Below are 25,294 nucleotides of genomic sequence, written 5' to 3' on the forward strand. Positions count from 1 at the left end.
CTAGTTGGTTTCTTTAATTTATGTTATGCAAATTATTTCATTAACTCTTTCTATTTTTACACTTAGGTCGGTTCAGACCTTGGATTATTCAAGAAAGAGGTATACATAATTCTTGATTCTTTCTTTATATATCTGTAAGCCTCTTATTGTCAGATACATTATAAGCATTTTTTGTTCTTTAGGTTTTTAAAGAACTAGGTAGCATTCGAGTGCTACTCAATGATTCCATCAAGTCTGTGTTACAGGCAATAAAAAGTCAACAGGATACTAACATTGTTGCTAAGGTTTCATTCAAAATATATTCATTTTGGAAAATATTTTTTACCATGTTTATGTTTATATTAGCATTCATAAAGTATATAGCTTAACAAATTCTGCTTGCAGTTTACCGACAGTTCTGCGAAAATTGATGAGCATTACAAAGAAAAGAACAAATAACAGTATCATGACAATAGTGCTAAACAAGTGTTGGGCAGCAGCAGTAAAACATGTATTTTAACAGTTTTAACATAATTTGATGACAAATAATCTACATTATATTTATATTATATCTACATATAGCGTAAATTATCAACAAATAATCTATATTATATTTTCAATTGTTGTCTTAGATACAGGACACATGTCTGGCATTCAAAAAGAGAAGAATGTTCCTATATCATGCCCAGTAGGTGTTGACTTATCTTTTCCAATTTCAAGAGGCATTGGAGGAAGAAACTGCAAGTATGATTTAGTACATTTTATCTACATATTTCACAATACATATTACATCTCAGCTACATGACAACATTTCAATAAATTAACTACAATTCAACTATAATTTATCTACAATTTTTATTTGAGTTTACTACAAATGATCTACAATTCTCTTAAGTTGTACACATTTATTGTCACGGAGAAGGAAACTATGCATGTGCACTCTCCAAAACAGGATGCAAATGTTGGTATACAAGGAGAGCATTTCAATAAGGAGAAGGAGACTATGCATTTGCAATCTCCAATTCAAGAATCAAATATTTTACAACAAGCAGATGATTGCAATGAAGATTTCAGCGGTATTATATATTACAATATAATTGTAGAAAAAAATAACAGCTTTCATATCATTTATAGTTTCCTAACATTTCTGATTCAAAAAACATACAATGTTATTCTTTTATTTTTAACTTTGTAAGTGAACCAGTCGACTTCATCAATATAGCTGACTCGGACAATGACTCCAGGTCTGGAAAAAGGGCAATAACACTTGATAATTTTGAGCTGCCCAAGAACTTCTCACAGATAGTTAAGTTCGGCGAGATTAATGAAGATGAAACAACCCTTGTCCATCAAGAAAGAACAAGGGTTCCTGGAAAGCATGCCAGATCCCCCTTTCTCCCTTATTTTAGTTCTGGTGGAAGCACTTCTGCTGGACCTCCTCTAATTTTCAACATCAAGCATCCATTTACTGGGGGTTATTGGAGACGATGTTGATCCTGATTTGTTGGAAGAATTCAATAAATGGTTATATTTAGGTACCGACACGGTTTCAAAGAGGTTAGATTATACACTTCTTGTATTATCGAGTGCATAGAATTTATGGATTTCCAATTGCAACTACATTTTAATTGTACTTGCTACGTCTTTAAATAGGAAGAAGGCGCCTTATACTATAAAAGATAACTAGCTCAACTCGTGATTTGATTTTGGAGTGGAGAAAGTTGATAAAAAGGACTGGTTTTATACTTTGGCACATCCCGGGCAAATCCTCAACAACACGGTATACTCATACCCTGACAGAATTTAATGAATAGCTGAAATATTCTGTTATTTTAGAAATCTCTTCTTTTTTTAAAAAATTATAGTTAAATTGTATGCAGCAGTGAGAAATAATGAAATCTATTTTTTTTGCAGCACATTGATGTTATTTTATACTATTTGAGGAAGAGAGGAAAGTGTGATCCTGAAAACAGAACACGGTTTTCAACCACTGAATGAATGTTCAAGACTAGAATAGAACACATTGATGAGAGGTACAGTAATGCCCCTGCCAATTGAAAGCTTGTTGTTGTCAAACCCCAGGACGTCGTATCAGAATACATATTGGGGTACCGATTACTTGAAAATGTTGCATGGGACAAAGTTGATTTTGTGATTATGCCCATAAACATTGTTGAGAAATTTCATTGGTTATTGGTTGTGTTTGACATTACCGATAAGGTTCTATGTATTTATGATTCTATGGTCTCTTCACGTAATCACAAACTTGTTTAATTTGTTGTCGACAAGTTTGCTATTATGATCCCCCTCTACTTGTCATGCACCTGCTTCTATGGCAAGCGTCCAAACATCAACTATAAGAACACAAAGGCATGTATTGAAAAAGGTGTTACTGACCCTCTTGACATTCAGTGGTTGGTCGGTGAGATACCCCAGCAAAAAGAGGGATCACTGTATGTGCTGCTTTTCCTTCAATTTAACCAATTGTATTTTACATTAAATGCTAAATCTTTTCCACTATTATTTATTACAGTGATTGTGGTGTATACATGGCGGCATTTGCATAATATGTCAGCATTGTACAACTCTCGATTTCAAAGGAAGACCTTTCTGATATTGATCAACACCGTACACGCTATGGAGCGCTCTTTTAGGATTATGCAAGGAAAAAGCAAGAGCTTGGTGCAATTAGTGAAAGTGAGGTGACTAGGAGATTAGCAAGAATAAAAGGTGCATCAGCTATGAGGGAGAGAACACGAGCCCGGAAGAAGAAGAAATAGTTGCCCTTTTCAGTAGAAAAATTATAGTGAAAGTGTTTAGTTGTAGATGGATTGTATTAAAGTTGTAGAAAAATTATTTATTAAGAAAAATTTAGCTACAATTTATTTGTAGCAGATTTGTGCTACAGTTGTTTTACCTTTTGTTTTATTATTTTGTCCAGAATTATATTACTTACAATAGAAAATATTTGTGGCATGTTTTTTTTGTTGAAAGTTGTTAGTACTTGATCTCGATATTGGTACTATATAATTTCTTTACAGCATAGCTGCAATTATGTCTACAATTACTATACAAAAATATATAATCTATTCAGTTTTAGCAGTATTGTTAGGAAAAGCTTAAAACTAATAAATAAACCCAGTTTTTGAACAAAACAACTACAAACCAATTGCATTAAGAGTTGAAATCTGTTTACCAAACATTCATTATAGGAGATAATCTTTATTCAGATTAACAACACAATTACACCACAACTATAATTCTCCAAAACAGAACAAATACAACTGAATATGTCTTAAAGGACAGATTATCATCAACAGTACTCAGTAAAAAAATATTCTTTATACTATATCAATTCTTATTTCCTTTTGGGAGCATTCCTACAAGATCTTTTGTTATGCCCTTCTTGTCTGTAGTTGCCACATGAAACATTGTGCTTATTTGCATTTATTTCATCATATAGTTTGTATCTTTGTTTTTGAGGTCTCCCTAGCTGCCTTTTCCCAGTATGTGGCATTATAACTTCTTCTGCTATATGTAGTGGCACATTCCATTTACTTTCATCAGGCAGCGAGTTTACTGGTATTTCATAAGTCTACAGAAGGCTCTCCCTCGTATAATAAGGAGAACAATAGTTTTCATAAGACTCGTTCCTGTGCTTCAAAGCCACCAAAGCATGTGGACAAGAAAGTTCATCAAGCTAGAATTGTCCACAACTATATCTCTTGTTTTGAAGCCAAACAATGAAGCGCTTCACACCATCTATCACAGTATGAATGTAATCTGTTGAAGTCCTCACCTACAATTTCATTACAAACACACAACAAGTTTTCAGCTACAGATAAAAGACAAAATAACTACAATTATACAACAACATATCTATAATTATCAGTATATATTTAGTTTGATGAAATAAATGATCTGATGTTATTGGCCAAAACTTATTCTCATCTTCTGCGATAATGTCATGTTGTCCTCCAACTCTTTGTTGTATTTTTTTCCAAGGTATGTGAATGTACCTTTTGCATTCAATAACTTTTCATTAGTCCAACGTTCAAGAAGAGTCCTCATGTACTCTAATAGTTCAATTACGGGCAGCTCTCTTGCATCTTTGGTTACCGCATTCAAGGACTCTACAATGTTTGATGTCATCGTCCATGTTCTGTTCACCGTAGCATGTACCCGAGACCATCTGTGATAGCTACTATCGTATAGGTATGCTTTAACACGTGTGTCGATCTCTTCAATCTTTGACATTCTTTCATTAAATTCATCAAGTGTGTATGATCGTGCCGTGGCAGAGTACAATTCGCTTAACTTTAGATGACCTTTCTTGAACTTTGACCTTACATTTATCCAAATATGCCACATGCAAGCATAATGTGGCATGCCGGTATAAACAGTAGATGTTGCCTTCAATATACTCTCATTCCGGTCTGAAAAAACACACATATTTGGTTTTTTTTCATATGCATGTTTGAATTGCTCAAAAAAAACACCTCCATGATGCGTCATTTTCTGAATCACCAACGGCGTATGCTAGTGGTAATATGCTACCTATCATATAGGTAGCAAAAAGAAATTCAACTTCAATAATAAAACTTGAAAATATAAAAAATACAGTCTCAGAAATAACTTTATTACAATATTTTTACAATTAATCTACATTACCTGCTGCATCCATTGTGTTAGCTATTAGCATGATTCCCCTATATGCTGACTTCAAGAAGGTGCCATCGACTATTATAACTGGCCTATAATGCTCCCAACCCTCGATGGACGTACTAAGAGCAACAAATACATATAAGAAACAGTCATCTTCAGTCTTATACAACTTCACCACCGACCTCGGATAACTCTTCTTCAGAATATACAAATAACTCGGCAAGCGACTGTAGGAATCAGCAGGATGACCTCTCAAAAATTTCAAAGCCTTTTCCTTTGCTCTCCAAGCTTGCATGTATGTTAAGTTCACACCATATTCCGACAACATGTCAGTTTGTATGTCTTTTGGTGTGTATATTGTATTAGGATCCGCATATTTTGGCATCACTATGCTGCCAACTACCATGGCAGTAACTTTGCGTTGTATATATGTGTTGTCCATCAAAGAGCATGTGTGCAAGCTGTTGAATTTTCGAACCTGGAACAATGATGATTCATTTATGCTGGTGGACTTGAAGTGTCACGTACAATTGTCCCCAACACATACGAGGCAGTAGCTACAAAATAAAAATAATTAAAAAAAATATTATGAAAATTGTAGCTACAAAATACGAGGTTGTTTATGCATAATAAATTATTTTAAATAATTTATATACAATTATATACATAAAAACTACAACTTATACACTATGAATTTGACAAATAAAATGTTCCTACCTTCTTGCACTATACCTTTTCACCCTAAATTGAAACTTATTCATGACAGAATAGTGCTTCATTGCACTGACAATTATTTGCTTGTCTTGGTAAACTTGGCCTACTTCAATTACATTTGGCATATGTTCTGTTATGATGATACTTTCATATTCCACAATTGCCGGAGATGTTGGCATATCAATCAACTTCACTGTTCCTGATACTTCTCCAATTGTGTTACAATTGCTTGACAATTGTAGCACGTTAGTATTACGATAATCAGAAGTACCTGCACTCAATTAAAAGTATAGTAATTCAGACCTATGTATAACAATTACACTTCAAATGTATTTAGAGACATAACAGTTGAACTACATTTGTTATGTAGTATAGTTGTAGCTAATTTGTAGTAAAATTGTAGAACACTAAAATTGAAAAACATCAGCACTGGAAAAATATAGCAAACCTGCAATTGTGCTCGCATTCGACATACTGCATTCCAAATCGAAATCACGTACTGTTACACAATGGATACATTCCTAAGTTTTTATTTTCCTTTTTAGTCTCCATATACACTCGAACTCTCATATCGTTCTGAATTCCATTGGAGGACAACGTTCGTTGACAGTGTATTTGATTTCGATGGTTTTTGCAGAGGTATCGATCATTAGATGCTCTGCAAGAATCTTCATTGACTACAATTCTGTCAACATCAAAATCTTTGTATCTCCCAATGTTATCCCACCGACCATTGAGCTAAAATATAATCGCCAATTTTGACATTATGTCATGAAATTCAATTCAATTGTAGCTAATTGTTTACAATTGTTTTCTTGAGAAGCTTTTTTTTTTTTAGTTTGTTGACTTGTGAAAAATCAGAGAAAATCTGCGTAATAGAAGAATTCTACAGATATATTGCCTTGATTATAGTATGATGATAACCAGTGAAAATCTGCATAATAGAAGCATTCTACAAATATGTTTGCCTTGATTATGGTGCGATGATTGCGTCTAAAATTTCTAACTGAAATATAAGCTATCACAAAATCGCGCGTCTAAATAAGTCAGTCTACCGCAGAAAGGAGTCTAGATTAAACAAATGTATATTTTTTGTTGCTAAAACGTATTTAGGTCGGGTAAATTCCAAAACTGGGACATTTTTAGTAATAAGATTTCAAATAGTGTATAGGAACAAAAAAATCCCTTTCGAATTACCCTCTTAACTTAAGCATATTAGCCCATATAAATGTCATGGATAATATAATTGAACTAACTAATCCTTTAAGTTAAAAGGTCCAACTTCATCTTGTTGGGTTGCACATGATGAGTCCACCTTATTTCTGCAAGTCCTTTGATGTTCATGCCACACATCAAGTAACGTGGCATGAGAAAACAAATCCAAGACCATTAAAATTACACCAATGTTCTTGAGTTTGTTGGACTTCCAAGTATTTCTCCATAAGTTTCAAGCATTAAATTTCAAAAACGAAAGCAAATCAAAGAATCAAAATATCTAAGTTCAAAATTATTTATTTGAGCCATTTCATCCAAAATCAATATTTATCATTGAGGTGTTTATCATGTTCACGCGAACTTGACCATATGGTCCATGCCCCATTTTGTTTGATAATAGAAATGTCAAATCATCATATCATGAGAATCAATACTGCATATTGAACATCACCTAAGCAAGACGCTCACCGAGAGCAAGCTTAACCATAGAAGCGACATGTCAGTTTTACTCCTCTAAACAGGTTACTGCAACTGCCAACCCACGCTTTTCTAAAACATTTGCAGGGTCGAATAACTCAACTCAATCTACCAATTTACAAGATCTCTACTAATGTACAAATCGATTTGCAAAAGAAGCACACTTAACCTATTTTTCCCAGTGGCGATGACCAGGCAACTCTTTTGTTATTTGGGTTGGGGGGGGGGGGGGATAGCATGATATTTTTTCAGAGGGGGGTTGTTTGCCTGGGTTACTGATCAAGCCATAATGCCATTGTAGCTCCAAATATTTCAGGGAAATACTTGTATCTTATCTTCTTAACCTATCTGGATATCAGGATTGAGTACAGAAGCCCTTTCGTATTCCAGCTGCCAAAACAGAAAATATGGTAAATATCAAGAAATGAGTTACACCTTGAAGTTTGTCTCCCTCCAAAAAAGAAATGAAGTGCTCCCTTACCGTAGCATTATCATGTTCCAATTTCATCCTCCTATATTCTTCTTGTGCTCGCTTTGAACGGAACATGGCCTGAACTCGTACAACAGACCTTTCAACACGCTCCTCAGCTTGTTTCCTACTGGCTCGGAAGAAGTCCTCCTCCACATCACCATCAGGCTTGATATCCACTGCTTGACTAGATTGAACCTGAAGACCACGAAAGCCTTTTCTCTTCAAACGCCATCTCAACACTGCCTTTTCAAGCACCCCAACAGACCAAACTATCTTGCGATACTGCTTCCGGACTTGGAAACCACGGAACACAGCCTGCATAAACCAGAGGTATGTTCCACTATTTAAATTTGTCCTGTCTACTTAATAAGATTATTTATCTTTTCAAAAAAAAAAATGTCTACAGGAAGAGATGTAGCAGTATCAACAGAAGAGTTACTTTTTCTTTTTCCTAAGATAAGTTGATTTCAAGAAATATTTGATAGCATCAGGTAGCATATTCAAAACAATAAAGCATCCTTTGTAGGTTTATTGCTATATTGGAGATTTAAGGAAATCAATGTGAAGATAACATGGTATGATCTCTTCTTCCAATTAATGAACACAATGCCCACCTCATCCCAGTGAGCAGATCACTTGAAATTTAAAGCAAGATGGAACACAATTCTAACTTGGATCAAACAGACAAGAAGCATTTTGAACTTCAGCCCTTCGATGGAAGAGGTGGCTCGAATTCATCAGCCAGACTTCTGAGGAAGAAACAGAAAATGGGGCAACTTACTTGAATTTTAATCGCATGTCGCCGCATGTTAAGAAAATCTTTCCGCATTTTCCAACTACGGAACCTATATTGGATTCGTGCAGCAGCAGCCAGTTTTTTCCGCGACTCATAATTGCGGAAAGCATGCTGAATCTTCATAGCTGCAACTATATTACGTGCTTCTATCTCCGGATTTGAAGACTCGACAGCTTTAGTCTGTACTTTGAATGAATGTTCTCTGAATGCAGCCTGTATACGTGCAGCAGCATCAGCAGCAGTACGATAAGCTGCCAAAGTATCCTTAAGATATAGCTCCTCCTCCGTGAAGTTTCCAGAGTTTATATGTTCAGTAGTGGTCTGCAGTGAACCACTAACATTTCCAGCCAAGGTCATATCCTTAAAGTGTGCAACTAAAGCCTTCTCCGCAAGATAAGCCCCCAAACCCTCGAAACCATTTTTAGATGCAAGATCAGCAGCAGTGGATCCACCAGGGTTCTCTGAAGTAGGGTCTGTCACCAAATTTGGTTTTGCACTGGCGGATAGAAGGGTTGCAACCATTTTCTCTCTGATAGTCGAAAATCCCAAAAGTAAGCAACCAATATGCTGAAAAATTGTAATATTCAAAATAAATGTACCCTGGTTATGTTTTCATTTCATTAAACATTTTTTCCTTTGTTTGGTTGGGGGAGGTGGAGGAAAGGGGGTGGCGTGGGTCAGACATTTTGGTGGACAGCAGTAGACGTATACTCAAATAAGAAGAAGCTTCATGATTTTTATTTTTAAGCAATCAAATAATAATGATTTCAAAACCCCTTAGCTGCACTAAGGATTACCTTCCATAATGAGCAGCCCAGTGAAGAGCTGTCCAACCATACTTGTCCCGGTAATCCAATGATAAGCCTGACCAGGAAAATGGATATACAGCCCAAGTATAACCTAGGATAGCACACAAATGGATAACTCCTTGACCTTGCTCGTCCCACTCTGAGGTTTTACACCCTCCAATAACTCTTTCTAACAGCCATTCATGAAACTTTGTTTGCAAAGACAGCTCGAACAAGCAGTCTTTTGCATGTGGGACAGGGAGTTTCCTGTCTTCAATTGATTTGATCAGATATGCCCAATTATCAGTAATGTGCGAACATTTTCGAACAAATCTCTTTGCTTCTTTCAGGGAATCTTGGTGTACTTTACTGGAAAAAATGCTTAGGCTCTTAGATGTAGAGAAGAGCAAATGAGCTAGCCTCATCTGGACTCTAAATTCATCCCAACTAGACTGTTCCTCCAGAGGAGCTGTCCATTTGCGTGCTGAAGGAGCTCGAAACTCATAGGTCATGACTTGACTGATTGGTGTATTACCGTCGAAACTCAAATACAAATTTACCAGCCCAGGGGGTTGAGGTGAAATTACACAACGATATACCCCGGACTGCACAAATTCTGCAGGAAAACAAACATCTGCACATACGCAGAACAAATTTGACTTTGCCAGTTGCGATTGTGCTCCTGGAAAATGCCCAATCACTAAGATCTGCAATGATTAAGACAATATAAATGTTGAGATCATAGCTCGAAAAGAATGCGTGCATCTAGGAACTCTTGCCTCCACCCAGTAATTGGCTACTGTATGATTTATTTCTTAAAGTTTAAGTGAATTCTCTCTCTGATAACTTAAGTGAAACTGAATTTAGCCACAGCGTGGAAAGCTGAATAAGTTATTTGTTTATTTAATTACTTTCGACACGTAAGCTAGGCATTGACTGTCACTCAATGTTATCTTATGTCAAACCAGGACATGTCTAATGAGTATTAATATTCCATTAGTACAATGAGATTGATAAATTTTCTTTTTTCATATGAATGCAAATAGAACTTCTTAAACCAAACATGGGACTGGGACATTCCTTCTCTCTTATCGCGAGAGAAGGTTTTGTTCTTGTGAACTAATGCTATTATAGCAAGGTAGCGAGGCTTTGAAGAAAAAGAACCTTTGTTTCTTCACTTGAAAGAGCCCAAGTAGGAGAGATTTCTGTTATGTTGAATATCTGCTGCATTACATATGATTGATCGATCGTTACTGAAGATTCAGGAGTCATCATCTCATCTGCAGATCCTGGAGAATCACTTATGAAGTAGTTAATCCACCGTCCAAAGCTGTCCTGAGTTTGGAGGCCATCCTTGTTCAGACTATCAAAGGAATCACCTGCACCCACTGTTGTTACTCCAGACTCATTCTTCTGAAAATTTGAAGTCATCTGACCATCCCCAGAACGGAAGGACGTGTCATTTGAAGGATTAAAATTTACAGTATCACTTCCAGCCACTTGGCAAACAAAACTTTCTAAAGATGCTACAGGTACTCTCGACACAGATAAAGAGCCATCCTGCAAATCACCATTATTAGTAGCCATACAAAAGAAAGAAATAAAAAATTAATAATACTATTTTTCACATGGAATCCAAGTAAATAGGAAGAAGTTGAATTATTTCATGGCGGAACTTGACAATTGCTAAGGATAGACTTAAACCAGAAGTTAGAGGTTAGGTTAATTAGATGGACACAATGTAAAAGCCAATTTTTTATATCTGAAGGCTTTTGCCAGCACAATCCTTACAGGTAGTATATAGAATAATGCGTGCATATCAACATTGACCCATATATATACATATAAAATCTAATAATGAGTATTGCACAGTATGAACAACGAAAAAGTGAACACATTTGTTATATCACTCTAGAAACTTTGGAGACATAAAACTGTGTCCAAAATTAAAATTATTTAAATTAAAAGGTTAAATCATGGTGTCCATGGGAGTAATGAAAAGGTTGCTTGGGAATATCAAACTCTGCAGAACACCAGAACAGATGACTCAGTGGCTTGACAGTTAAAATTTGCAGAACACGGAACAGATAAACTCATTGGCCTTGAAAGTTGAAGTTATTTAAAAAGGAAAAAAAGAGTTTGAGAAAAACAAGTTAAACATAAATCAACTAAATAGACAATTACTGAAAAATAATTAGCTCCAAAGTTATTTTCATTCTAACCCATCGTGTAATTAGATAATATTGATTTTGGTGCTAATTTACCCTTCAAGAGTTTTCCTTATTGCCTATGAGAAAAATATAATCTAACTTACTAAACAACAATTAGGGCCTCACATTACTTTCATTAAATTTAATCCCGTAGTATCAAAATATTGAAATAACGAGAAAAGATGAGTTAGAGAAAAGAAGGATCTGCGGAGAATGGCACTAGTGAAGCAAGCAGCATATTAGAACCGCTTACGTTGAGGCTGTAACCATTAACTTCAAATTGATTTTGTTGCCCGGCTGAAGCCCTTCCTCCCGCTATACATGGATACAAAAGGAAGGATGCATGATCAATGAATTAGGTAAATGATCAAATAAATTTCTCACAGGCTACAAGCACCAATTTTACAAGAATACACACAATACCTTCTTGAGTTGCATTTAGCTTGTTGGGATTCTCAGGTGCCAAAAGCTCATCCCACTCAAGTGTATTAATCTCAAGAAGTCTCTGTTCATGATTTTTGGCGGTCATATCCCTGTTAGGCTCTGCAATCAGTAGAAGACAGGAATTAATTGAGCCAACTCCAAAGGAGAAAAAAAACTTTTTTCTTATTGGGACATTTCAAGATTACAGCAAGTCTGACATCTAATAGCATAAGTAGGACACAATCTTGTTGCACGATAAATTACTCAGAAGTTCCTAATAATAAAAATATCACATTATCTTCAAGAGTGATATTCTGTTGTTTTATTTATGCAGCTACAACTTAGACAGAAGGATTAAACATGATGCTTATGTCTCCACTCATAGAAGGCTCAGTTCAGGCAGTTGATATTCTACTAAATAAAATCTTAATAAGATATCATTTCTAGAAACCCCACTCTGCAATACCTAAATGTGCATGTTGGCTAGAACCATACGCCCGTTCATCTACGGAATTACATTCTTCTGATAAAACCCAACCAGATGGATCAGACGGATCTGAACTGGAATTGGAATTAACCGGCGTGGCTGGAGAACCCTTGGCAACAGAGGTCACTGGGGAGCCCTGTGTCTGCACGGTAGACAACAACTAATTTAAAACATTCGATATATTTACAACTACTTAAAAAGGGACTTATTCCAGTACAGGAAAAAGTTCCGTTTTTGGGGGGGACAAAATAAATAATCTTATTAATAATGGGAAGATCTCCCATATACAAGCAGTATAGCAAAAAGCAGAGAATACAACAACAACCCAGTAAAATCCCACAGGTGAGGGGTCTGGGGAGGGTAATGTGTACGCAGACCTTACCCCTACCCCGATGGAGTAGAGAGGCTATTTCCGATAGACCCTCGGTAGCAAAAAGCAGAGAATCTACAACATAATATGATTCTCTACAAATGGCACCCGATCTTACATACAAACTGGAAATTCATGAGTGCACCAAAAAGAAACATGGAATGCGATGCTATTCCTCAAGTATACATAGTAGTTCTCTATCCATTCAAAAGCTCTAATATTTCTCTCCTTACACAAAACCCGCATGAGTGCTAATGGCGCAATGTCCCACATTCTCCGACTTCTCCTTCTAGAATTTTAGCTAGAAGTGCCTTCTTTACTGTGTTCGACATTGCTCATTGCAGCTCTAACCACTAACATCTCATACCACAAGCAAGGTGATAACCACCTGAAAATGTAGGAGGAGGTGATCCACATCTTCATCAAAGCATTTGCACATAAAGCAACAACTAACATATGTAATCCTCTTTCTCCTCAAATTCCCAGCTCTGAGGATTTCTCCCCTTGCTGCCCACAAAATAAAAAAGCACACTTTTCCCGATTCCCCACAGATCCAAACCTAAGAAGTGCAGAAAGTTCGACATATACAAAACATGTTAGTGCTTACAATCACATGCACAAGACATGTTAGTGTGTTATCTCAGTCAATTTTGACATAGGCGGAGTTACCAAAAAGCACCTGTCCTTGGGTAATTGGAGCATGCCAGCTCCAGCTCAGACAAGTGCATAACATACCATTATACAGAATTATCAGTCTGGAGGCGCACTTCCGCTCCTTTTTTTGGGATAAAGAAGTCACTCACCTTCCTTTTGTTATCAACTAAGAGGTGAACATTACACAACAGAAAGTCGGTCCTCTTCCAGCTTTTGAACAACAAATATATATTATCTATCATTGTTCTTTAGTCAGAATCATATAGAAAATGAATAGGAAAAAAAATGAATACAAATTCACACTGCATGAAGATTATACCACCATCACCATTGTTCCCAGTTCCCTCTCATTCCCCACCCCACAACCAAAAAAACAGGAAAAAAGAAGGAAAAACAAACGTTTCCAGACTAGATCCATATAAGTGATATCTATTAGCTGGGAATAGGTTTTAGACTTGTTACAACAACAACATACCCAGTATTATCAGGTTTTAGACTTGTTGTAGAATGTATATATATATTTGACTTGTTTTTCACTTCTATTTTCTTTGGTATGATGATGATACGAGTTAAACTTAAATGAAGTGAGCCAAAAATATAGAAGTGCATATATGAATGATAAGTTATTTTCACAGGAAGTCTAAACAAGGACAACAAGAAACTGGAACACGCAGACAAGGATATGTATTGAAGAAGGATATTTTTTCATAAGTGATATGTATTGAAAAGTTACCAAGATAAAGGAAACAAACCTCCTGAGTTTCGCGATAATGAACAAGGACTATGTGTTCAAGGGACCTGATACAAGCATAGAAATGGAAAAAATCAAACTCAAAGGATACAGGTTGTTTCATGTAAGTGGAAACTGTATGCAAATGATTTATCATTGCAGTTAACTGGAAAAAAAACAAAGGGGAAACCCTTTATTGGCTTGATGCTAGCAGCAACAAAGTGTATTTCATACTTGTCAAGTAGCCAGTAACATCTCCGAACAAAGGTCGGGTGATCTTCTCCATGTGCATAGTATACATGAATTCGTTCTTCGTTACCAACCTGCACTAAGAAAAAAAATGAATTTGACCAGCACAGAAAAGATTGCAAATCTCACCTCATGATCTTGAAAATACATATCTTCTGGAAGAGAGCAAATTAAATTCAGAAATAGAGAAGAGGACAAAAGGACATGGATGAGAAGAGTACAAAATTGAAACCAAAGAGTGCATCTCTACTTTTCAGGGTAGACATTCTATTGTATGCATTGAGCAAAAAGATTAACAACTCTTATGCATCAAGCTATAAAAGATAATTCACGCTTGCAAATTGCAAAAATAAAGCACCCATAGTTCTGGTGTAGGAATGACAAAAGAACATGCTATAAAAAAAGACAAAAAAAAGAATGAAAAAAACTTGTACTAACAATACATTTTTTATATTAACCAAAGGTTTCACAGAAAGCTAGTTAGACTTTACCAATTATAATCCTAAAGCAACTAGGATTACTAGAAACTCTCCTTAGCTAGATGAATGCAGATTAACATTTGTGCATTGCATTGGGTCATTTTGCATCTAGCTAGGTCTATTCAATCATTTTTCGAGCGCCCCGAGAAACAGAAGCACAACAGTATCTGCTGGTAATACTGGAGATGGTCTTAGTTCCATGAGTCTTTGGATACACAATTGTTTGGTTATGCGGTTTTGGTCTCTGGTTATTCCCTAACGCAGAATTAACTCCAACAATGATAAAGCTGATCATGGGCATTCTAGCTAGTTTGTGAATGAGCTCCACCATTTCTGCACAAATATGTGTTTATTCTAGCCACTTCCAGTCCTGTAGCTGCAGTAGATGAATAATTGACAGGCCACCTACAAACTTGTTGTGAGGTTCAGTACTGTGCGATTAGAAGTTTCGTTGGATTCTATGGGTTAGTGTGACAGTAAGCTCTCACCCGCCAAGGTGATGCAATATAGGAGAGAATGTGATTCAAATGTTCATATATTTCCAATGTCTCATATCGATTATGTCTAAGTCAGGCTTGCAAATAGTGCTCGCGTCAGCGCTAATAGCGTGAGGCGAGGCGAGGCGAGCTTCCATCGCCATTTTACAGTGTAGCGTAGTGTTTTCAAAGAGGCGAGCGCCTCTGCCTCGGTAGCGTGTGGCGACCTGTAGCGTTGCTTTTTGCAAAAAAGAAAAGAAGAAGGCAGCAGCAGCGATCTGCGATTAGAACAAAAAATTAGGGCTCGCGATTTCTTTACTCTTTCTCCTTCAGGTCGACAGCAGACCTACAGCAGACCAGCGATTTCCTTTCTTCTTCAAGTTTCTTCATCAGGTATGCTTCTCTTCACCTCTTTTCTTCTTTCTTCTTCTCCTTTCTTCTTTCTTCTTCTCTTCAGTCTTCTTTCTTTCTTCCTTTTTCTTCTTCTCTTTCTTTTTGTTTTGGGCTCTATTTTTTATCGCTGCTGCTGCAACAGAACAGAGTCCGTGTTGCTCTATTTTTTCTTCCTTTTTCTTCTTCTTCTTCTTCTCTTCTTTTTTTTTTGGCTCTGTTTTTGATCACTGCTGCTGCACTCAACAGAACAGAGTCTGAGAAAAGCTCTGTTTTTTCTTCGGTTCAAAGAGCTTCTTCAGTTCTTCTTCTCTTCTTCTTTCTTTTTTTTGCTCTGTTTTTGTTTTTCAATTTTTCACAGCTTCACTTTGGGCAGAGGCAGAGAGCTTTATTTAAACCTGAAATTTCCTCATTTTTTTCAGTTATAGAGTTAGAGTTAATTGCATATTGACTTGATAATTTTTTCCTATAAAACAGTATTGAAATGGCATCATCCGATGGTAATAAAAGAAATGATATAGCTTGGAATTATGCTAAAAAGCTCATCAAGATCCGCAATTAAATGTGTGCTTTATGAAAAAACATACTATGGTGGAATAACTCGTCACAAACAACATTTGATAGGTGGATTTAAAAATGTAATACAATGTCCTCTTTGTCCGCCTGAGGTTAGGGAGGAAGTAAAAGCATTTGTTGAGAAGAAAAATGTGACATGAACTCAAATGAGTCATGAAGCATCGGTGAATCTTATTGATGAAGATGATGAAATGGGACCTCCTCCCCCTCCCCCCCCCCCCAAAAAAAAAAAACCCAAAAGATATCTTCAAATAGTTCTAGTGGGTCATCCACGGCGCGTACGGTGACAAAAGGTCCTCTCAATCTTTATTTCTCGGCAAAACAACAAGAAAAGGGAAAAGGTGATTCTGGTTCAGGATTAGAAGCCAAGAAGATTTTGAGGGATCGCGCCGTAAGTGTCTTTGCAACATGGATGTACGATGCAGGGCTCCCTTTCAATTGTGTTAACTACAAAAATTTTGATAAATTCATGGAGGTCGTAGGACAATATGGCCCAGGAATGAAGCCTCCTAGCTATCATGAAGTTAGAGTAACTCATCTTAAAAAAGAGGCGAAGAAGATAGACAAAATTGTTGAGGAGCATAGAATGGAATGGAACAAGTTTGGATGTTTTATTATGATGGATAATCGACAGCACGGAACAGAAAAATGGTCATAAATGTGTTGGTGAATTCTCCAAGAGGGAGTGTTTTTTCTTGAATCTTACGATGCTAGCAACTCTTCTACGGATGCAACCAAAATGTACAACTTGTTTACAAAGACTATTGATAAAATTGGAAAGGAAAATGTTGTACAAGTTGTTACCGATAATGCTAGTGAGAATGTTAGTGCGGGTAAGATGATGCAAGCTATGTATCCAAACATTTATTGGACTCCATGTGCTGCCCATTGTATCAATTTGATGTTTGGTGACATATTCAAGGAAAACTCATATGCTTCAGGTAACTTTAATATAGTTATCTTTAAAGCTTTAACTTTATTTATACTTATGTCCTATTAAGTATTAACTATAAAATTGTTATTGTTACTTTTACAGTTTTCACTAAGGCCGTCAAGATATATTCTTACAACAGTCAGAGGCCATTGTTGTTGAACTTGATGAGGAAATTCACAAAGGAAAGAAATTTGGTGATACCGGCCAAGACTAGATTTGCAACGGCTTTCTTGACTTTGCATAATTTTTACTTGCAAAAGAAAAACTTGAGAAAGCTAGTTCTTTCAAATGAATGGAAAGATAATAGATATGCAAAGAAAGCTGCGGGGAAAGAAACTGTCAAAATTCTTATTTCTCCATCATTCTGGAATGACATCGTTCGGGCTCTTAAAGTTGGCGGTCCATTGATTAGGGTATTTCGTATGGTGGATGGGGAGAGAAAACCACCAATGGGCTATCTTTATGAAGCTATGGATAGAGCTAAAGAAACCATTGAAGCGTCATTTGAGGGAGATGTGAGGAAATATGAGAAAGTTTTTGAGATTATTGATAGCAGGTGGTCGAATCAACTCCATCGACCTTTGCATGCAGCAAGCCATATTCTAAACCCGGGATTATTTTACAAGAATAGTTGAGATGGCACTTTAGATTCAGAGGTGTGGGTTGGATACCATAAATTTCTTGAGAAGTTGGTCCTCGATGCAGCGATAGTAGATCAAATATGGGAGGAGTTTGGTAGGTACACACAAGCAGATGGCCTATTTGGTTTACAGGGGGCCATTAGAGCCAGAGACATAAGGTCGCCAGGTAACTAACTTTAATATAGATATCCTTATAGCTTTAATTTAATTTATTTGATTTATTTATACTTATTAACTTTTAAAATACTTTTCTATAGTTGAATGGTGTATGAAATTTGGTCATCAAACTCCAAACTTGCAAAAGTTTGCCGTCAAAGTACTAAGCCTAACTTGTAGTGCATCTGGATGCGAGAGAAATTGGAGCGTATTTGAGCATGTAAGAAGCAGATTTATTATATTATTATATTCTATATTGTATTATTATTAGTATCTATTAATTAATCTCTACAACTTATGCACACATTCACTACAAGAAAAGGAATAGGTTTGAGCTATCGCGTCTCAATGATCTAGTGTATATTAATTACAATAGAACATTGAGGCGTCGTTATGAAGCTCGCGATACCATTGATCCAATTTTGTTGGATAACATTGACGAGGCAAATGAATGGTTAACTGGAGCCCCCCAAAATCATGAAGATGAACAAGTGTATGTAGGAGATGATCTCAATTGGGGTACTGTTTATATGGTTGCTGGAGTTGAGGAGAATATCTATGGTCTTAGAGGGAGTTCTTCAAGTTCAAATAACAATGGAAAGGGAGTAGCTACAAGTTCAAGCCGGTCCCTAATTGATGAAGACTCCGAGGATGAAGAAGATGATAGCCAATATAATGCTAACATTCTTGAAGTTCAAGAATTTGAAAATCTTGAAGAAGAATAGATGTTGCTTATTTTAGACTTTTAGTTTATGAATCTACTATCACTATCTATTGAGTTTTTAATTTTTGAATTGATATATTTATTAATATATTATTGCTATTGAGTTTTTAGTTATATATATAATATTTTATTTTTTTGTATAAATTGTCGCTTCACATCAAAAAGGCAAGCACTTCGCTGCTCGCCTCTCGCCTCAGTGAAGCGGGCCCTCGTCGCTATTTGTCGCCGCACGCTATCCAAAACGCGGGTCTAAGTCTGTATTTCACACCACCCAATGACTTCTACTACATGCAGTAATCAGCCTCAACATCTTTAGTCCAAATCCAAACAATAACAAAAGGTGTTTGACTGAATATTCGGCCGTATAAACTTTAACTCTGCCTCCCTTATCTTCTGCCATTTAACACTCATGCATAGCATGTGATAGGCTACAATTTTTTCTCAATAAGTCTAAGGCAGCTGTATCGACAAAGGTTGCCAACTTTGTACACGGGGAACAAAAAATGCCAAAAAAGTAGAGCTGTACAGAACGAGTAAATTCGTAAAAACATTCGGCCAAAGTAAGTTGCATACAGGATTTCTACGATTAAGCCACAGAGATAAAGTGGAGCAGAAATTTCTTATATCTTCTTAAATTCAGGTGTTAGATTTACTTCAATGATACTTATAACAGAAAAGAAGGCAAAGAAATTTCAAAAGCAACTATAACCAGAAAAGGCAGAAACCAGAAATATAGCAGAACAGCAGTAACAAGCAGCACCTCTCCTTAGATGTATAACAAGCAAGGTAGCAAACAATTATGGGAAATATGACACACTCAGGATCATTTGACACTCACTTTTAAATGTTCATGAGCTTCTTTTACTGTTTTCCCGTCCTTTTTCTTCTTCCAGTTATGACCGTCTTTCCGGAAATTCCTGAGCATCTTGCGATCAAACAACACGATTGTGCCACCTGTTGTAGTGGAACAGGAGAATATTATAATAAATCAACAGAACCTAACATGTCCTAGAAGTTCTTTTTACTGATGTCTTTATTTAAATAAGTAAAATATTATTCACAAGTAACCCCAATCACTGAGTTCAGTGCTGGGTAATACTTGTTTACTGATCCGTTTCCTTTAATACTACACTCATATGCACAAAACAAGAAAGAAATCATCGCAAGACGAAGACCATAAAAGGGATTCATGCTTAGAGTGGCATTACTCGTCGGCAAGTTCACAGGCTTGACAAAGATGTTGAAATACTTGTAGTTGCACAATATTGCATGAATCTCATTTGGTCGGAGCCACCTCATCTTTGCTTCTTCCATTATACTGGGAATATCCAAATCTGCGCAAGCAACAGAAAATATCACTTTTAATCAGCAAGGATGATTCAAGAAAGTAAATCAACCAAAAGTCAAAGACTACAAGCAATAGCGGAAAGGTCAGAGGCCAATTCTGATCTGAACTTAACAGTGCCGTGCCTCTACACGATTACTTTGTGCATCCATCTAGTCATTATAAAATCAAGGGACCTTTTCTCGCCATCACTTCGCTCTCATTTTCCAGGAATCAGGAGCTCGTGGTTTATTTCCATAATGATATGGCTTCCTAACTATCATAAAAGGAAAAAGAGTTCTGGCTTCACACACATTTAATTAATAACTTGTTAGAAACACTTTCACACTAGATGATACTTCATTCACCAAAGTGGCCGAGGAAGAAACATTTACTTTGTTCTCATTTCTGAGTATCACCACAATTGGTCTATTTTATTTTATTTTTTGAATGTCACAATTGGGCTAGTTTGTCTGATTTCTGGAACTTGAACAAGCGATCAGATTAACAAAAAGATTTGGATGAACATATATTTCATCCAATCCCTCCACAAGATAATCTGAAGTACTATAAAAGTTAAGTTAGATCCAATTTACCAAAAAGAAAAAAGGGATATAAAATCCAAATTAGGGATGAATGGTTAGTTCTTTAGCATGTCATGTGTGCCCTTGCATCTCACACACACTGACATATTAACTGCACTACATACTTTTCAAGAGAATCAATAGTTGTAGTGCTATCCGTTAAAATTTTACATTTTTTCACTATCCTCAATTACGGAGGACATGGCTCATCTTCATATTACCGACGACATGACTCTTGATAGGAGGGTGTAGAGGTCGAAAATTAGGATAGAAGGCTAGTAGGTAGTCGAGCGTCTTTCCTTCCCATACCAGTAGCTTTATTATCATTCTCATATTTTCTTATTCTAAGATCTCTATTACTACATGATATTTTTTCTGCTTCGATTTTTGTATTATCTTGTTGTTGTTACTGCTTCTTTTTCCATGACTTCTTCACTACTGTAATTTCTTTTCTATCCTATTGTGACTTAGCTTTCCTTGAGCCGAGCGTGTTCGAAAACAGCATCTCTACCTACACAAGGTAGGGGTAAGGACTGCGTACACACTACCTCCCCAGCCCTCACTTGTGGGACTACACTGGGTATCTTGATGTTGTTGTTATTATTGTTCATTTTATAGTAAACTAAGTTCCTTTTTTTCTTGATATGCAGTTTCCGGATTGACACAAATCTATTACTGAACCGTGCAAAGCAACATCTATCTTCATGTCTAACTTAAGAAAAGGACATTAATTGAATTTATGAAAATCATAATAAGTTAATATGTCTACTAGTTGGGAATAGGTTTTAGACTTGTTAGACAATCCTTCTATATATATATATATAAAACTTATTTTCACTTTTATTTTATTTGATGATGATAATATGAGTTGAGCTTAAATGAAGAGTGAGGATTCATATAGCGGATCCCAACTTGTTTCGGACTGAAACATAGTTGTTGTATAATAATTTAATATGTCATTCTCATGCACTTGTCATATAATGGTCGATGAAGCACCCAAGAATTTGGCCTAGCGGTCAATAAAATGAGAAGAAAACCATGGGAGACCAGGGTTCAAATCCCAATAGAGGCAAAAAAAAAGTGGTTTCTTCTCATTTAACCCGGTTAAATACTCTGAGGTATACACAACTTTGCCTAAAACCACCGTTATCCAAAAAATGGTCGACGAAATTACTATTCAGGAAAATTTCAAATGTTGACATATTTTAACCAGCCCATCACGTTGCCAAGTCTTCTTCTAACTTTGATCCTCAGACCTCAATCTCATACGATTGTTTAGTCAAAATCAAGGAACTCCTTACTTCGATAAGAACTGATCTTGTATTATAATTATAATATAAATTAAGAGGCTTAACGCATGGCAGACAGACTTTCATGAAATTTAAATATGGAACAACAAAAACATCACTTAACTATAAGTATAGTTCTTCAGGCATCATTTTCTTCAGGATGGATTGAAGAAATGCAAATGACAAAATACAGCTTATTAACCACTGTAATGAATACCAGGAAACCAAACTTCCTGTGCACTTTGAAATATGTCTTTTCTATTCGTGGTGCTAGTGCTTAGACATATCACCAATTTTCATATACAAAATTGATATTATTTAATAATATCAACCATTGGCATAAAGTTCAGCTCCACCTATGTTCCTAGAGCATAGCAAATCCCGATTCTGGCTAAAGGAAGGTTGCGGTAGGTTGAGAATCGTGTGAAATAAGTACAATTATATGCATCTTAACTTAGTTGTTATAGTGATTATATTCCAACAAACTTTATATGCCACATTCCAAGGAATTACTCTTAGCATTATAAGTCTTACATGAACCTACTTTAGTCTTTTTGGTACCTGATTCAGAGTTAACCCCTAAATTGCAATGAAACTGCTCTTTTGTCACAAGTACACAACCAAGCATTTCTGCATAAACTAGCAAAATCAAAGTAACAGATATAATACCTTGCAGAGTGCGGAAGCCATGAATATCCGACCCAGCGAGTTGTCCTGCTCTGCTGCTTTCCATAACGTAATAAAACTCAAAATCCCACCAAACTAAATCATTCAAAGTTAGAATCTTTACCCCAAGAACCAATACCCCATCTAAAAACCCATGAATTTTAGGAGCTAAATAATAAAGCTTTGTGAATGATCAGTCAAAACCCCCCACCAAACCAATCATTCAAAAATAGAATCTTTACTCCAAGAACCAATACCCCATCTAAGAACCAATCACACCCGCGAATTTTATGAGCTAATTCTTGAAATAATAAAGCTTTGTGAATGATTAATCAAAACCCAATATGTTGCTTTCACATAGCATAACATAACAAACTTCCAAACCTACAAAAATTATCATACAAAGTTGGAATCTTTACTACAAGAACCACAAACCCATCTAAAAACCAATAAAATCCATGAGCTAATTCTTGAAAAATAATGAAGCTTTTTCAAAACCCACCAAACCAATCATTCAAATTAAGAATCTAATTCAATGAAGCTTTGTAACTGATCAGTCAAAACCCAATTCAGATGTGAGTCAGCCTATGACCAGTAGTTCTATAATGAAAGCGCATCAATAGCTGCTTTTTTTGTCTGCACAAAGTGTCAATATATAATATAATATTGGAGTAACCTAATCCCCAAAAAAATTAGTCTAATTTTGGGTGGAATTCGATTGGCTAATGGGGACAACATACGGGTCGGATCAATAAATGTCCATATCGTTCGTACAAACGATCCACGGAAAAGATTTGTTGCAGCCGAACGGAGGCTGACACGCAAACTATATCCGGGTACATGTAGACCCCATATGACTTTTCTGTGATTTCCCACTCTCCCTCCTCTTCTTTTTTCTCTTTCAACTCTCTAATGAACTCTCTAAAATACTTATATCCATTTATTAAATTAAAATAACTTTCAATTATGAATTATTTAAGTTTCACTTCACAATATTAATTAATACTGCTACCGTTTCATTTTGCGTGACTGTATTTGGATTTAAGATAAAATAACTTTTAGCACGTACCATATGTATTATTAGAACTTGGTTTTTCAAATTTGTCATAATTTTTTTATAGTTACTAATTTTTCGGCACGTGCATTGCATGTGTATGCCGAATCATATAGTCTACGAATTTTTGTAACATAATATTACAACAACAACAACAACGACCCAGTAAAATCCCACAAAGTGTGGTCTAGTGAGGGTAGTGTGTATGCAGACCTTACCCCTACCGATGGGGCAGTGAGGCTGTTTCCGATAGACTTTCGGCTCAGGAAGACAGAAATAAAACAAGAAGAGACAATATATCAGTATCGTCAACAGAAACCATAGAAATAGTACAGCATCATAAAACCCATAAAACAGATGGTATGCAATAACAATAACCAGTAATCAAGGCCCGGAGCTATGAAAAACAAAAAGGATAGCGTGGACACAACAATAACCACTAGCCGTCTAAGAACAACTCTATCAAACCAATCTCACCCCCGATATGAAGTAGAAAAAAAGCTCGACTATCTCCTAGCCTACAACCCTAATGCTCGACCTCCACACCTTCCTATCAAGGGCCATGTCCTCGAAAATCTGCAGTCGTGCCATGTCCTGCCTGATCACCTCTCCCCTATACTTCTTAGGCCACCCTCTACCTCTTCTCGTACCCACTAAAGCCAACCGCTCACAACTCCCCACCGGAGCATCAAGGCTTCTCCTCCGCACGTGCCTGAACCATCTAAGCCTCGCTTCCCGCATCTTGTCATCCACAGGGGTCATGCCCACCTTCTCCCGAATATCTTCATTCCTAATCTTATCTATCATGGTGTGCCCGCACATCCACCTCAATATCCTCATCTCTGCTACCTTCATCTTTTGGATATGAGAGTTCTTAATCGGCTGACACTCTACCCCATACAACATGGTCGGTCTAACCACCGCTCTATAAAACTTATCTTTGAGTATCGGTGGCACTTTCTTGTCACACAGGACTACAGATGCTAGCCTCCATTTCATCCACCCCACCCCTATACGATGAGTGACGTCCTCGTCGATCTCTCCGTCCCCCTATATAACCTGTGATCCAAGCCTCACGCCCATGCCTTCTTCCATCGACTCAGCGCTGAACTTGCACTCCAGGTACTATATCTTAGTCATGCTCAACTTGAAACCCTTAGACTCGAGGGCATGTCTCCAAACCTCCAACCTCTCGTCAACACTGTCTCGGGTCTCATCAATCAAAGCTATGTCATCAGCAAATAACATACAACATGGCTCTTCCCCTTGAATATGGTGTGTCAGTGCATCTATCACCAGGACAAATAAGAACGGGCTAAGCGTAGATCCTTGATGTAACCCCATAACCACCGAAAAATGCTCCGAGTCGCCTCCTACAGTCCTAACCCTAGTCTTAGCTCCATCATACATGTCCTTGATCGCTCTAATATAAGCTATCGGCTTGCCTCCAGACATCTCCAGAGCACCTCCCTAGGGACCTTATCATACGCTTTCTCCAAGTCAATAAACACCATGTGCGGATCCTTCTTCCTATCCCTGTACTATTCCACCAACCTCCTAATAAGATGGATAGCTTCCGTAGTCAAACAACTCGGCATGAATTGTCGGATATAGACACTATCTTCCTCACCCTCATCTCCACCACCCTCTCCCAAACTTTCATGGTATAACTTAGTAACTTGATACCCCTATAGTTGTTATAACACTAATATCACATTTGTTCTTGTACAACGGTATCACTATACTCCACCTCCAGTCATTTGACATCCTCT

At 36.7% G+C, this 25,294-nt stretch overlaps 2 protein-coding genes across 2 annotated transcripts; both read right to left on the reverse strand.

Moving 5' to 3' along the window:
• Positions 1–3,695: 3,695 nt before the first annotated feature.
• Positions 3,696–5,050, reverse strand: LOC107818799 (uncharacterized). The gene is made up of 3 exons (XM_075230137.1): positions 4,651–5,050; positions 3,999–4,415; positions 3,696–3,778 (listed from the first exon to the last, which is right to left on the reverse strand). Exons 1-3 carry the CDS (start codon positions 5,048–5,050, stop codon positions 3,696–3,698), a joined length of 900 nt encoding a protein of 299 aa, XP_075086238.1.
• A 1,907-nt stretch (positions 5,051–6,957) lies between these two features.
• On the reverse strand, positions 6,958–23,361 carry LOC107818802 (calmodulin-binding transcription activator 5). Its single transcript, XM_016644851.2, has 13 exons — positions 22,472–23,361; positions 19,814–19,939; positions 19,444–19,559; positions 14,215–14,303; positions 14,003–14,048; positions 12,206–12,368; positions 11,740–11,859; positions 11,570–11,631; positions 10,271–10,666; positions 9,116–9,813; positions 8,304–8,847; positions 7,532–7,837; positions 6,958–7,440 (listed from the first exon to the last, which is right to left on the reverse strand). The coding sequence occupies exons 1-13, from the start codon at positions 22,533–22,535 to the stop codon at positions 7,390–7,392; spliced, it is 2,781 nt and encodes a 926-aa protein (XP_016500337.2). The 5' UTR covers positions 22,536–23,361; the 3' UTR covers positions 6,958–7,389.
• Positions 23,362–25,294: the final 1,933 nt, after the last annotated feature.

The sequence above is a fragment of the Nicotiana tabacum genome, chromosome 14 (genome assembly GCF_000715075.1).
Source record: "Nicotiana tabacum cultivar K326 chromosome 14, ASM71507v2, whole genome shotgun sequence".
Classification (NCBI taxonomy): Eukaryota; Viridiplantae; Streptophyta; class Magnoliopsida; order Solanales; family Solanaceae; genus Nicotiana; species Nicotiana tabacum.

Coding starts and splice junctions, on each gene's coding strand:
- LOC107818799 (XM_075230137.1), bottom strand. CDS start 5,050: ATGGTAGTTGGCAGCATAGTGATGCCAAAATATGCGGATCCTAATACA. Junction 4,416..4,650: donor TAACACAATGGATGCAGCAG/GTAATGTAGATT, acceptor GTGTTTTTTCAG/ACCGGAATGAGAGTATATTG. Junction 3,779..3,998: donor AAAGTTATTGAATGCAAAAG/GTACATTCACAT, acceptor ATGAAATTGTAG/GTGAGGACTTCAACAGATTA.
- LOC107818802 (XM_016644851.2), bottom strand. CDS start 22,535: ATGGAAAGCAGCAGAGCAGGACAACTCGCTGGGTCGGATATTCATGGC. Junction 19,940..22,471: donor TGGCTTCCGCACTCTGCAAG/GTATTATATCTG, acceptor TTGCTTGCGCAG/ATTTGGATATTCCCAGTATA. Junction 11,860..12,205: donor TAGCCAACATGCACATTTAG/GTATTGCAGAGT, acceptor TACTGATTGCAG/AGCCTAACAGGGATATGACC.